The 15748-nt window shown below is 37.4% G+C and overlaps 1 protein-coding gene across 18 annotated transcripts in view; it reads left to right on the top strand.

Moving 5' to 3' along the window:
• PPFIBP2 (PPFIA binding protein 2) overlaps positions 1-15748 on the top strand; it is a 117828-nt gene that overhangs the window by 81575 nt on the left and 20505 nt on the right. For 13 of the 18 annotated variants that reach the window (XM_054198217.1, XM_054198216.1, XM_054198221.1 and 10 more), the window contains 6 exons: positions 3273-3455; positions 5386-5478; positions 7971-8079; positions 9591-9623; positions 11357-11418; positions 13997-14072. In XM_054198217.1, coding sequence (XP_054054192.1) covers positions 3273-3455; positions 5386-5478; positions 7971-8079; positions 9591-9623; positions 11357-11418; positions 13997-14072 — 556 coding nt within the window. The remainder of the gene's footprint in view (positions 1-3272; positions 3456-5385; positions 5479-7970; positions 8080-9590; positions 9624-11356; positions 11419-13996; positions 14073-15748) is intronic. The other 5 variants (XM_054198225.1, XM_054198228.1, XM_054198226.1 and 2 more) reach the window with 3 other exon arrangements.

Raw genomic sequence — 15748 nt, forward strand, 5'->3', positions numbered from 1 at the left:
TTTCATAGCTGACCCTGCAATTTCTAAATATAATAATGGCATTTAAAAAGTTTGAAATTAAATGTGACATTGCGGAATAATTCAGCTAAAACATATTTGCTCTGTACTCTAATTTTGTGTCAGCTTATTTCACAGCAGCTGTTTCCTGTCACGTAGAATTTATCTGTAGAATTATGTCCCTGGTCGGGTTGGGGGGAAACAAAACAAACTAAGATATCTTTCTAAATATGAGCAGGTTTCAATGTGTCAGATTCGTTTCACTTTATCTTGTGCAGCTGTGGTTGAGTTTTGGTTTTAGTTAGCAGCAAAGAGTTTATCAAGCATCTGTGACCTCCTCTCAAAGGTATTAATTTCACACTGAATGCCACTTGTCTCTGGCTCGTCCAAAGCACATGCTAAATTTAAAGTGTCATTTATTTATATATGTAACATAGAGGCCAGGAGAATAGCTACTTGCAAATGGACAGTCTCACGCTTGGCTTTGTTATTTTAATTCCTTCTTTGTGGAATAATGTTCTACTTTTGCTGAAGTGGTGCTTTGAAGGTTTCTGAAATCTCACCTGAGGGAGTTTCTGTAGCTTTTCTCTTACCTGAGAAACCTTAGAAATTTTGCAAATGTGTTTTCTTAACGTAGCAAGGTATGAGAGGGCAGTATTCTCAAGTAGCAGCCCAGATGCCTGCTCTACCTGAACATAGACAAAAGAGACTGTCACTATCAGGAGACTGCAGGAGTAATTGTGAATTTCAGCTTAACCATTTAACAGCCCTTCTGCTTTCCTACTTTTTCTTTACTAGCATGAGATAAGTTTTGGACTTTTGCTTTTTTGTAGTGAGTATCTGAAGTTTGCTATAAGCTGTTGGGAAGTGTTTTGTGGCTCTTGTGTGGACACTTCTGAATTAAATATCTAGTTACTTGCAATTCCAAAGAAACTTGAGTCAGTGAGCCACGAAACTCCCACCAGAGAGTTTGGTGTGTTGTCTCACCTGGCTCAAATTCAAGATATAGTATGTTAGTGTTAATAAATTTCCATGCTGTGAAAGAATCTCAAACACGAGAAGCCTTTTCTACCTTGAAGCTAGAAACAATTGTAAGGGCATATATTGCAGCTGGAGTTCATCTCTTTCTCCTCCGTAGACCTCTTATTCTTCACTGGAATAAGGATTTCTGACATTTCTGTAGTGTCAAGTTTGCCCTGAGGGAAGCCTGTGTGGATGCAGAGTGTTTCCCATTCCCATTTCTAATGTGAGGCAAAAGAGAAAAGAATTACAAGGCATCAGCAGAAGTGTTTCTGAACTCTCCCACGTGGCCACAACTGGAGCAGCCGTCAGTTTGTGCCCAGAAGTCTGCGCGTCTTGTTTGAGCAGTGATTCTTCAGAACCTCATATGTGTTAACAGTGTTCTCTGTCAAAGACGAGCACAGACCTAAGGCCTTGGTGCTTCAAAGAAAGCAAGGGAGATGGATGTGTGTCCTGATGATTCCAGTCTCCAGTTTGTACTGGGCAGTGAGGCATCTGATTGTGGAGATGATGGTAAAAAAGAAACAAAATCAAAGCATGAAAGATGGAGGGATTGTGGATAGTATCTGAATTGTATATACAACTAGACCTGTGGGTGTTCTGCTTTGCAACGCTCTGATAAGAGGTTGAGTTAGCTACGGGGACGGTCTCCTCACCAGTGTCCTACTGTATGGCTGCAAAGTGGCTAGTGGAGCCACTAAACATGCAAAGGATATGGTTTCGCCTAGGGGAGCTGATACTGAAGGAGGCTATCTTTTCTTACCTGTGCAGCCCTGGAAAAACATGTCAGCCTATAAAAGACTGGATATTGCAGAGTTGGTGTGCTGGGGCACAGCACTCTCTAAATTTTTCAATTGTTTACGGAAGTAATCCTCATTTAAGTGCATAAAAGGTTTGTTGGATGAAAGAGGGTGAGCATCAGATGTTTTGATCCTGATTGAGAGTAATATGTATAAAGTGACATAGATGCAACTGCTTTTCTGAATTTCATTTTAAGCACAGTGCCCTAGAAAAATGCTGAACTGATGTGAAACTCTTTTACCTCGCTGATACATGTGCTTTTGAAAGGGATGTCTGTGAATGTTTAAAGTTGACTGTGGATGCTGATATGGTTTGAGACTGGTTGTGTTAGATACTTAGCTGGTCAGAACAGTATCGTGTCCTTGCAGTAGCTGTTCCCTAGCTTTGAGATTATTGGCTCACCAGAGAGCTGAGATTATAGGAGGACTCTGCTGTGCATAGTGATGAAGAAAATAAATAAAAAAATTATGCCATGTCACCTATTGTTCTGTCCATTAAGAACTTTTTCACTGCTTTGGGAGATGGATTAATCTCATCAAATTTATTCCACTTGAGAAGACTGAGAAATCACAAAACATTTGTTGTTAATGTACATGAAAATTAAGAGAAAGGCACTCCAAACTTGTAATACCTGAGGAAATACCCAGCGCTATTTTCTGCTGAGTTAGTGAATTTAAGTTAAATGTTATATAGATTTTTAATACTTGTCTCTGGTTGGCTTTCTGTAGCTGGATTTTTTTGTGTGTATCACTGATACACGCAAATCCAAGAAGCTGGCCAGCAAATCAGTGCACTTTAAAGTAATTACTTTTTCTTCTGTGGTATCCTTTGACTTCTCCTATGTATGTTGCTTAACTCTTTCTCCATGTCAAGGTGCTGCGTAGCTAGCAAGCTAGATAATGGAGTTATTTTTCTGACCCATGCTAAACCTGGAAGCAGAATTACCTTACTAGTAAATTCTGTGTATAAATTGTGAAAGACTAGGTTATAGCCCCAACTGAGCGCTTAGCAATTTCTTCCTAGTGGATGATTTGGCTGTGTAAATGAATGTAATCAAGACCGTTTCAGCAAAAGTGGGCCTCTGAGCCAGCATATTAAAATATGTCCCAGTTTTTCCTGATATCTGTCTTCATGTGACTGCATAGGTTTCCAAAAATGAGGGGCCAAATTCTGATCTTCACATTAGGATCAGAATCATGAATTAGTCTGGAATATAGATTCTGTTCTATTTAAACTGTAGCTTTGTGCAATATTCCAGATTTAGACTCGTTCAGATATACTTCATCAGAAGGGAAACATATAATCTGTCGGTTTTTTTTTTTTTAGTTTGCCTTTGATGTGCTTCATGTATTTCTCTGTGCTGCAACTGTAGAAGTATCTTCTTTGCATCATTTTCTTTCTCACCTTTTTTTCTTTTATTTTTTTCTTTTTTTCCTTTCTTCCCATGTCTTCAGTCAGTAGTGAACCTGATCAGTGAGCTACAGGAGCAGATGTGTAGACTGCAGCTGGAAATTAATAATAGAATCCAAGAAAGAAAGTCTCAAGATAGGAAACCAGACTTGACGCCCAGTGGTCCTCAATCTAGTGCAAGATCAGTGGTAGCAACTCTCAGCCAGAAGAATTGCTCTCGGTGTGATGTACGAGAAGTACACCTTAGCAGAAGCCTGTGTATTTTCTCTTCTCTTCCCTTGCAGAAACTAAATTCCGCTAACCAGAGCTGTGTTGTGAATTATTGGCATTAATGTTTGTGGCTTTCGTTAGGAAAGAGTGAGGTGGTTGTAAAAATTAACATAAAATTCCCACGCTGGACACCCCAGCCCCAATTATTGGGACAAATTTGGTCACCATTGATGTCTGTCTACTAAAGCGCAGGGATCTGTAAGGCCTGATCACCTCTTTCAGGTTTTTTATGATGTTTATTTTACTTGTAGGCCTGTAGTGCTGGTGTGGTGTGGGTTTTCTTGATTATGGGGTTTGTTTCTTTTTTCCTGTTTTTTAGTTGAGATTTGTCTGTTTGACATGCAGCATGCTAGCATGGTTTGGTAGTTTGCTAATTAATTAACAGATTATTTATTCCTGAATATTTTAAAAGTTTAACACAGGTGTAAAATACAGTTTCAGGTAAGACTGAAATGTACGTGAAATGTATCCTTTCTTTTTCTGATGATGCTGTTAAAGTAAATGAAGAGAGTCATCTGCTTTTACCTTTAAAATATGACACATTTTTGTTTATTCTCTGACATTAGGAGTTAGCAGAAAAGCATTTTTGAATTTACATTACAGATCCTGGTTGGATTTGATCAAAACTACATCACACGTCCAAACAAAAGCTACTTTCCATAAACTACTTAAATTTACTAAATGTGGAATGATAACGGTATGCCTGAAAAAGTCCATTTCAATATTTGCTTTTAAATCCGTTTGCTTTAGTTGCCACATGTCTTCGGTTAAAATTTGGATCCCCAGAACTAATTTTATAAATAATCTGCTTATATTGTGAGGGAGTTTTTCAGCAGTTTTTCTCATAGGTTTATTTTACAAAAATAACTCATTTGGGTATGATGCCTACTTTGAACTTAGTGCTTTTTTTTTCTGAGCTTGGCTTTGTCCAGAATTAGTGACCTATTAGACTACAGTACAAGCTGCATATTGGAGAAATAATCTGAGAGTCAAATCTGGAAGTCATTCAAAATAATCATTAATTTAATCCAAGATATTAGTATGGTTGCTTGATGTATGTACTATACTGGATTCCAAAATTGGGCTACCCTTCCAAACTTTTCCTTTCCTGGGTGCATTTTAAGACGTTTGGTCTCGTTGTCCTTCAAAATGAACAATAGGATACAGTTTTGTCAAGGAAAGGGAGAAGGGACATTGAAGAGACAGCTTTGAAGAGGAACAGATGGAGAACGTCAGGAGCCCTGGCGAGCTGCAGCTCCAGGCTGCATCAACTCCGATTGCAAAGTGGCAAAAATCGTTGCTGAAAGTAGCATATTTGTAGTCTATATTTGACTGGATGTGTATGGTATTAAATGCTTGTAACTCGCTGGATACTATTTAGTCTGAGTGTTATTTTTCTTGGTAAGTAGTTTAAACACGTGTTTGGGGAGAGGATTGTCACCTTAATGAAAGTTAGTAATCTTTCAGCACTGCATTTTTTTGCTTACTTTCTGAGGTGGCTGAAAAACAAAACAAAAACCCCAAAACAAAACAACAACAAAAAAACCCCGCTGCCCCCAAAAAACCCAGTAGTTCATGGTATATGGGACTGCAGTTGTGGATTTTTTGGCTCATTTTCACTGAGACACACATGACTTCACCAGACTCAGCTGTCTTCCTTAATATGACTAAGAAATTTGCTCATAATTTCTGGTAGAGAGTTTGAGAAAGTATACCTTATCTCTCCGTTCAAAATAGTTGTTGTCGTCTTAGACGAGATCACAATTTTTAATGTGGTGGTTCGGTGTTCATTATTGTGTGGTTCAGGCATGATCTTTAATTTAGGACAATAGAAAATTAATATATACCAGAGTAATCTTACTTTTAGCTGCTGTTCTTCCTTTGCAGGGTTTGCTACAGGAACTTAGACACCTCAAAATTAAAGTGGAAGAACTGGAAAATGAAAGAAATCAATACGAGTGGAAATTAAAAGCAACTAAAGTAAGCAGAATACATGGCATTTACTAATGACAGACTCCAATTTCAGCGCCACTTCTCATCAATTTTTACTTTCCTTACAATTGCTTTGTGTCAGGGCTTACTATAAGGTCAAGTTTTCTTCAACCATCTTTGGAATAAGTATTTTGGTTTATAGTTTTTGTAGCTTCTTTTTGTGCCTTTTGCTCCCTCCCTGCAGTTTCCAGTCTTTTACCTTTTTGTAATTCTTATTTTTTTCAAAAAAGGGGCATTTTGACTTACAAAAGACCTGTTCTGAGGAAAAGCATCTTTGAAGGTTTCCTGTCTTTTATTTGTGTAATGGTGACAAGCCTCTGTGGAGTATGCTTTCCAAACTGAAGAGACGAGACATGCAAAGTTGGTTGGGTGTTCACTTACTGTGGAATTTATTTTAATAGACACAAATTAAGCCCAAAATACACCATTAGATCATCTGCTTTGACTTCGTGTATATCAAAGAGCATAGCACCCTTACTCTTCTGTTGACCTTAAATCCTGGAAAGATGTTGGATTGTAATCTGGAGAAACTCAACATCTGAAACGTTTCATCATTTTCCCCAGTAATTATTTTTTCTAGTTGAACACTCTTATTGTTAAACAGTTGCACTTAAATTCTAGTTTGAATTTTTAGCCCTTTTCCACTAGGTTAAAAAGCACCTCATATTTTTTCCCTGCTGAGGTAGACTTTTGTGCGGTAATCACTATTCCTTTCATTTGTTTAGTGCTATACTCTCTGTTCATATGAATGACTGGCTTTTTTGAGTTGTGGTTGGATCTTGGAAAAACATTTCAAATTATTAAACAGAGTTTTCTTTTGAATACTTGATAGCTTGATCCAGAAATGACAGCTAGCTATTATTTGTATTAGCATTTCTTTCTTTTGAGACTTCTTAAATGAATATTGAAATTTTGGTATTGTGTCTTTTTTCCTATTAAGATAATAACTCTTGTATCCATGAAAATGTTTTCTCTGACGTGGTGGAAATGAAGAGTCTTTGGGAAGATATTTTCTCAAGCAGTGTGTGGCCAGCTGCCAGGACAGATAAAGATGATGGAAAGTGTAGGAGCAGAATGAAAATAAGAAAAAAGAGTCACAAAACCCATTGAGTGAAAGAAGATACAGGACTAGAAAGAAAGAAAAGTACAGGGAAAGAGAGAGGAAGAAGAAAAATAATTATAAAGACGACAGGAATGAGAAATTAAAGGAAAAGACGGCATTTAAAAGAGCTATGAGATCAAATAGACCAGGGGAGACAAATCCAAATCTGGTATTAAGAGGTCTGCAGCTTTTGTCTTCCTGTTGTTCCAGCTTCTTAGATGAGAAATTGGAATATTTCCATGGCTGGATATAAAAAGCATATTAGTCACTGGGAAGTGTAGGAGCCCTTCAGAGATGCAACAAGGCAGATTCTTCTATTCCACACAGAATTGCAGCAGAGTGGTGATTTTTGCTGCCATCCAGCTGCTTGCTTCCTGGTGAAAATAAGTTTGTGTAGAATAGTAGATTAGTCCATGTTTTCCCCTGTTTGGATAATGTTGTTTGGTGGTTTGCATCATTTTCCTGCTTTATTTTAGTATTTTGAGAAACTGGTCACAGTAGTGATTTTTGTTGTTCTTTTTCTGGGTTTTTTTTCTTGAACTGCAAGGAGATTGGGTATGCTTTTGCTGGGGAAATGCAGAATGTTACATTTAATAAAGACTTTAAGGCTGCTGAAGAAAATCTTAATGAAGCTACTTAAGAAAGTATGCTGTTGACAGTTTTTCTCATAAATAGGAAAAAGAGATGGGAGTCGCTGTATTTCAAGCTGGACAATCACAGAATTCTTTTCCCTCTGTATTGTTGAGGCCTTTAATGTGTGATATTCTATCCCAATCTAGAGGCAGCACAAATTGTAGTACATGCAAATGAACCACAGATATTTGGTTGCATATATGCATTTTTTGATGTTTTCCAAGCTGCACTTTGCTTCTGGCCTATTTGCTCTAGTATCTGATAACAGTTTTGTTATAATGCTGAGAAGAGGGCTCAGCATTAATAGATTCTCAGTTATGTTATTAGGTAGTAACCAGGATTAAAAACATAGTATCTTTAAAAAAAAAGCTGTGTTATCTTTTAGTGATCTTCATGCACAACTCAAGAGTTGCTCTGTAATAGTCATTACTATATGACCAGCATTGTAGCATTGAGAGCTTTCCAGAGTTTCTTTACCTACATGAATCCTTGAAAATTTTATCTTTCTGTAAGTCTCTCTTCTCCGAGAGATAATGGCATTGGGAAAAGTGAGCTTCTGTAAATGGAATAGGATAGTAACACCATGAAATAGGTAAGGTTGTTACAGCATTTATGAAATGTCCTGAATTGGGAGCAGGACTTCAATCAAAGTAAAGTGTTGTACTTAGAAGTCTTCTAGTTCATAGGAAAGAATCACAGAGAATCGGCGACGATGTTATTCTGAATTTGTTGTACTCTCTTTCAGGCTGAGATAGCCCAGCTTCAAGAGCAATTAGCTCTCAAAGATGCAGAAATAGAACGCTTACAAAGTCAGCTCGCTAGGACCTCGTCACATAGTGAAGTGGCAGAAAGAGGTAAGAGGATGGGAATTAAAATTAAAAATCCAAACCCCTACTTTAACTTGGCTTTGGTAGCAGCTTGGCTCAGTATTTCAAAGCAATACAAGGAGATACAAACATGGACTTACAGAATTTATTTTGGGAGGAAAAATGGTACAAATTTATTTTGTCTTCTGGTAGAGTAGAGGCCTTTAATGTGTGAAACTCTATCCCAATCCAGAGGCAGCACAAATTGCAATAAGTATCCTAAGGGCGCTGAAATTTTTTCTGCTGGAATTTTACTTATAATTTGCAAGAGTCATTGTAGTTCAGTGGGAATATATTTTTTGGTGTATACTTTCAAAATTATCCATTATCACAGTAGTAGCTTTCCATTATCACAGTAGTAGCTAAGTATCGTGTTTTAAACGTCCAAACATTCTAAAACATAGTCATTGATTTGCGCCTTTCCTTTCTTCAAGACTATATCTCATTTAGGCTCCTTCTCCTATGGAAGGTGGGACCAGATGGTCTTGCAAAGTGCCTTCCAGCCTGGGCTGTTCTATGATACTATGATATTGTAGGTTTCTGGTTTGAATCTGCAGTGTTGATACAGGTCAATGGCAAATAAACCAGTTTGTTTAGCCTTTGGTCTCAACGAGTCATGTCACAGTTCTCTGAAATATTGACTCCCTGGAGCTTCTGTCAATGGCTGCACAATATTAGTGACCTTTTTCTTCTATAATACTGACGCTTATCCATGCAGGAAGATTTGTGTGTGGTTGACCGCAGTGCATCAGCTTAGCTGCACTAACTTCTTTTGTGGGTGTTAACTAACGTTTCCAGAGTGCCCTGGTTGAGATGTGACTTTTCAGGTGCTGTGTCACCTCCTTCTCGGGGCTTACCAAGAACCTCCTGTGAGGAAGTAATGCAGATGTCTTGTCTAGAAGACTCTGTATTTTGACGGTTGTTTATTCCAAATAAGTGACTTAACATATACTTGGTGCTGATTTCACTCAGCTGCAGAGCTTGTGCATGTAGAGAACTGCATGTCTAACTAGAAAAGAAGTTTGTCTAACAGCAGTGTTTTGTAGAGGAATTCTACTAATAGAATTTTGTATTTTCTATGAGATTCCCAAATAATTTATGATATTTCAAGGGAAAGATAGTGGTATGACAATAAACCCAAGACCTCAGCAGATTTCAGCTTCTAGTAGTGTGTCTGTTCCTGTTGATACTGAAGATGGGTGAAACTGTCCTTGATTGCAGTGGGAAAAGAATCAAACCCTGTACAGATTCTTTAGGCTACATTTAAGGAAACCACTTAGACTATATTTGAATTGAAATAGTATACAGCAGTAATAATTTTTCTGCCAAAAAAATTACTGATTTATCAGATTTTTAAGTGGTCTTCTCAAATAAAGTTAGAAAAGAATGTCAATGTACTTGTAGTATGCTAGAATGCATATTCTAATTAAATTGCAAAATTTATCTAATATGTGCTTTTTCTACATACTTTATTTGACTCTCACCATTTACCATCGTAGAGGAAGTTTATAGGAGAAGGCTAAAAGAAAAACGTAAGCCATGCAATTCACTTTTGGCTTTATCTCACTGTTCCTTTCACACAAATTATAACTCAAATGCATTCTGCAGGAATAATTCAATGTTTGTTTAGATTTGGCTGTCTAATTGTAATATACATGAGACATTGCTTTCATTGCTTGCAGCAAGCAGACAGCTAATTGCCCTGTTTCGTAAGATTTCACTTTAGAGAAAAAAAAATCAGAGGTTCACAAATCAGATAGTTGGACTTCAAAGGGACATTGTCAAGGTTAACAGAGCCAAAACTTAACCTTTACCTCTTTTTATTTGTATATATGTAAAACCCGTATAATATCTGGAAAGATGGCTTCAATTGAAAGTTTCTTCCTTAGAGGGGAAGGATTTGGGCTTTTTTTTTTTTTTAATCAGTGCATTAAATATAAAAAAAAAAGTCTGAATAAAAATGTTACCGTGCTTGGTGTTATAAATATTGTAAGTAAACTTTTCTTTAATGTACTTAAAAGTACCTTGACACCAGTTCTTTTTGAAGTCTAATATTTATAAAGAGAAATTAGTAGGACTGTGATTTTTTTAATGGCTTTTTAAAAAAATCTTCCATTTGCTTGCCCACTGCCTGCTGGCTTTAGTTTCTGATTTGGCTCTGTCTGTGCATGTCTTGTGTTACTAAGTGTTCTCTTTTGCAAGAGAAATGTTTGCAAAGTTCATTTACATGTTTTAAAACTTAATCATTACAACTTGTGTATTCTTCAGAATCACTACAAGAAAAATTAATTATAGTTTTTGCCAATAGTCTAAATATGACATTGCATGTTCAAAATTTTGTTGTAAAACATTTTTTTTAAAGATGCTCTTTAGCAGTATTGATTTTCTTTCTTTACTCTCACTTCATGCCTGACACATCTGGTTTTCATAGTCTTTTGTGAAACAAGCGGGTCTGTTTTAATGTCAAAGCATGAACTCCTTGAGTGGCAGCTACGGCAGATAAACTGTCTGGTTCTGTCTCCATCATCTAGATTTTATTTAGCATAGGCTGGTAATGGAGAACTTGCTAGGAATAGTGTGTAGAGAAGAAATGAAAGATTTGGTTCAGAAAAGTTAGGATGATGTGATTAACAACCTCATAAATCTCCAGAGAGTGTGTTCTAATTGATTTTGACTATAGCATTCCTGAATAACCTCTATCTTTTAACACCAAATTGTGTGTAAGGCAATCCTGCGTTAGCTCTTGATATAGATTTTAACTCAGTTATTCATACTGAAATGTTTTAAGGAAAAAAAGTATTACAAGTTTTCCTCATTTCAAACTAGTTTTTGTTATTTTTCATTTCCAAGTTTTGTGAATATCATTGAGGTATTTCTCATAAACTGGCGAACATTTTTCCCAGATGGAATATAATTAATTTTCCATCATACTTAAAATTATTTCCTTTAATGTATAACAAAAAATGCACTCTCATCTTTTACAAAGTAAACTTCAATTTATTTTTTTTATTATTACTTGACTTTTAGGGTATAAAATACTATTATGTAGCCTTTTATAAGCAAAACCAGCATGTTTGTCTTGTGCGATGCTTTTAATAGTTCAGCTTTTGAAAAGCTCCAAGTTAAATGTAATTTAACATTTGCCATGCCACTGACATGGTTTTGGTTACGCATAAGAACACAGGGAGAGTATCACAAAACATATATTCTTTATACTAAATATAGCAAGTGTATTTTCCTTATAACATTTTAAAAAAATTTCTAGATCAAGAAGTTCAACGGTTGAAGATAGGAATGGAATCATTATTGGCTGCAAATGAAGAAAAGGTGAGAAAATAATCCTTGTTCTACGTAACAAAAATGAAATGATGGTTTTGAATCTCTGTAATGATCTGAATGACCTGCTTTCTGTAAGCGTGAAATTGCCCTGATTTTTGGATTATCGCATGAGATTGTGACAGAAGGTTGATTTTTAAATAGAAAGTGTGGCTGACCTTGCTAACCTGGCTGCAGAACTTGGGAGGCTCAGTAAATTCCAGAGGGGAATAGAAAGCCAAGGCTGTAATGAGCAGAATCTCCTAGTTTCTGCTGTTGAAAAGATCACTAAGGGTTGGTCATCTCTGGGCAGCTCTTCATCTTCCACCCCGATCTGCAGTACATTGATATCTCCGGTTTAGATAGTGATATTAAAAGAAAGTCAGAGTGGCTTTTGAATTGTACTCAAGTTTGGATTTGAAGAGGCAAGGGTAAGAAAAATAAAAGTGAGTACTAATGGAGAGGAGGAGTAAAATTAAACCCATTAAAATAGTAAATATTACTTTTGTCTCTTATCGCCTGTATGCAGATTGCCTGTTAATTGGACAATTCAAGTGCAGGGTTTAGGGCTCAGTCTTGGAGAATATTGAATCTCCACTTTCGGATGCCATTGACTTACTACACAAATTGTTCCTTATTTTTGGAGGGAGGGTGGGGGGCTGAGGGGGCTGAGTTTCTGGAGGAAATTGTAATTCTTGTTTTGGATAATAAACCAGGCTACAGGATCTTCCTTTATGGTGACACATCACTGTACAATCAAGTTGACAATAATATACATCCCTAAAATCTTCCTTTGGTACGTGGGGAATCTAGACGGGACAATGTTAATTCTGGAGAACATTCACGTGCCTCATAATAACCTTTTGTTCTTTAAAAACTCAAAAAGTCAAAATTTACATCTGGAAAATAAAAAGGCATGGCATTATCTCTTGCCAAAGTCATTCCACGTCTGCATAAGATTTTTGCATTTGAATGGAACACAAAATATTTTTGCTTATGGCCTAATATCTGGATACACTCACAGGGGAAGGAGGTTTATTTCCTTGGGAACTGCAGTTTTTGAACTCATGGACTGATGGGCGACCCATAGCTTCTTACATGTTTAATGCAGAGCTGTTACCTTCAATGTAATGCAAAATAAAATGTTCTTCCCGAGGAAAAATAGCTTTAAATAGCTTTTTGGGATAATTAAATATTGAGAAAGTGCTCAACTAAGCTGCTAGTAAGTGGTGCGCATACTTCTTTTTCAAAAAACTGGGTATGTTAGTCACAGTTCTTTGCTATGAAGAAGAACGTATTGCTTCTATCCATAGCTGGGCTAACTGGGCCTCTTTTGTCTTGCGTGTACTTGCTGAGGCGTGAAAGGAGGATCAGCAGCATCTGCCATTCTGTAATGTAGGAAAGGTCTGCTTTCTCTGCAGCTACTTCTACAGCTCAGTTGATACCTGCAGTGACTGTAATGTACACATGCACGTATACATGTACTGGAGCAGCTTTTAATTGAAATATCTCTGACGCTGACCTCGCTGTGGCAGTGTGGCAGCTCACTATCAGCTAATCACTTAAATATTTGCCAACTTCCATGGAAGGTTTTTTGTTGTGGTGGTTTGGGTTTTTTTCCAGTGCCCACCTCTCTGCTTCTGTGACTTCCCTGACACCTGCTTGTGAAAGCTAGTTCTTTATCGCTTGCTTGGGTTTGTATTCAGTGCTCTGTAGTCACAGCACTGGGCAAGATTATTGCACAGGAATGGGTTAGAACTGGGCTCAAAGAAACAGGACAAACTGTAAAAGTGCAAATTGCAAGACTACACACTTACTGACCAGTAGCAAGAATTTATTATCATCAGGAACACAATATTGTATAGAAATGAGAGAAAGGATGGATACGATCAATTAAATAATGATTGCTACCCATTGCTATGTTGTGTCTGTGCAAAAGGCAAGTGCGCTCCCTGAATACATGAATCAAGAAGCTTTCTGTACCTGATAGGAAAGGGCTGGGTATTGGAGAAAGCGTGGAGTGAGGTGGTGCGTCAGACGTTCATCAGACCTCATTTCTTTGGTTCAGTACAGGTTTGACTGCCTAAATTCAAAAAAGGTGTGTTCAAAACTGGAGTAAGTGTAGATGTGGGAGTGCAGGACATAACCTACAAGAGAGGATTAAAGAACATGACTAGATTGTTAAACTAGACAAAACATAAACATGATTTACTTTACAATTACAGGTACCATGCTAACAGAAAACAAACACTGCCCACTTCAGGCAATTGAGGTTCAACTACAGAATACTCACTTAACTCTTAGAAGTGTAAGCAGATTTCCAAATTATGCTTCTGTAAATAAAAATTTACTAGTAATGTCCCGCTCCTCTCGTTTCCTTTTATCCATAATTTCACTCTGTCCTGCAGATATTACGTACGATGGCAAATAAAAGCCAAGAAACGTTCTTTACAAGGCATGTGAGTAAGACCTGATCCTGCTTTCTGGAAAAAGACCGGGCCAAAACTGCAGAAATGAGTGTGTAATACAGTGTCTCTACCAGTTAAAAATGCAGAATTTTAAATATTATTTCATTTCATGCATTTCACAGGACCGTCGAATAGAGGAGTTAACACTATTGCTCAGCCAGTACAGGAGAGTCAAAGAGATAATGATTGCAGCTCACGGTAAAATGTCTTGTGAATAATTTCCTGATATCAGGACTTTTAAAAACTGCATGAACTACAACTGCTATTTGTTGTCCTTTTACATACATGTGCATAGTAATATATATTTCATTATGCATATATTTGTATCATGTTGGAGCGCTATAAGAGCAAGTATATATTCTTTGAGAGAGAGAGAGACCCACAGCATGTCTTGACAAGGCTTGTGTGTTATTGCCTGTAGTTTGTGGAGATTTCCTTTTTCTTTCCTGGGCTGTAGGCCCAGGAAATTAGGGTCAAATCTGTCTGGATATTTAGTTACAACATTACTGTTCAGCAGGATTTCTGTGACTGAATCTTATACTTGACTCCGTAAGTCATAACCGAAAATTTGTTCTACGTCAGTTAACAGTAAATCCTTCCTTGGAGCCTAATTTTGGTGCTGTACGTTGTTTTAGATGGTGTCATTAAGGATTCTGATTGATAAGGAAGGATATCTGATGGGATTACAGCTGTGAGAACTGCTCATCAGCTGGGTCTGAAGCACTGCAGTTTCCCTCCTTATGTGCCGAGGCAATCTGAAGTCAGCAACTGCTCTCCTCAGACCACTTTGCTGTACCCTGCAATGGGGCAGGAGCTTGGGCTGCAGAACTCCTACGCCCATGTAGCGGTGGCTGGGTGCACAGACGGGCCACGGTTTTATTGGCTTCTTCCTGCAGTCCTGTCCCTCCTCGCTGACGGGACTCCTCTAAGTCTCTTCCACAGTGCATGCCTGTGACGTACATCCTGCATGGCCAAAGCGTCGTACTTCCTTTCTCGCTGCTGCTGGTTGCCGTCCCCGCAGTCGTACATGGGCTGTAGAGGCCAGACCAAAAAGTATTACAGCAAAAAGGGTGAAAAGGAGGAGCAAACTTCTGCAGATATGGAATTTGTTGACACACAGGCAATTAGGAAAGTTAATTCAAATTAGCTAAAGGCACAAGCTTACAGTATTCTTACTAAAGTGCATTATAGCCCTCTCAAGAATCTATTATGCAAGATTAAAATAACATTGTTTGATTTAAATTGATTCATCTGTAGAAAATGAAGAAAGTATACAGATAGTTGTTGTTTGTGTGATGTTTCCTGTGACCATTATGTTATGAGTGACCAGTTTTTACAGTGTAAAATGATATCAGGAAACATTAGTGGATGATGAACGTTAATTAATTAAATACATCCTATATTCAGATTTCCTACACCACAGTTCAATTCGGGACTAGTGGTAAAGATCATTTGTCAGCTAGCATTAATTACACAATGTTTTTCTTTTAGGTCATGTTTTTAATACGACATTCATAAAAGGGAAGCTGATCTCAGGTGCAATTTGATATAGTTAAGAGGACTTTTTTTATTTTTTGCTAAAAAGAGTTGCAATGAATATAGTAAGTTCTGTTGCCCTTCCCTTCCGCTAAGAAAAATCCTGACAGCTGACTAGGCAAGTTCTGGTTTGGAGGGAACAACTGAAAGCCCTGGGTTGCTTTTGTGCACACAGTATTATGTATTTAACTTCACAATCCATGCACAAATCTTTGTCCCATTTATCAGTTACACTTCAGGGAGTGGAGTGGGTTTTAGGAGAATCTCATTTTAAGTTGCCACCTTAGTATTCAGTACTAAATTTAGTCTGGGAAACTTGACCTTCTGAAAGGACAGTT

The sequence above is a fragment of the Rissa tridactyla genome, chromosome 4 (genome assembly GCF_028500815.1).
Source record: "Rissa tridactyla isolate bRisTri1 chromosome 4, bRisTri1.patW.cur.20221130, whole genome shotgun sequence".
Classification (NCBI taxonomy): Eukaryota; Metazoa; Chordata; class Aves; order Charadriiformes; family Laridae; genus Rissa; species Rissa tridactyla.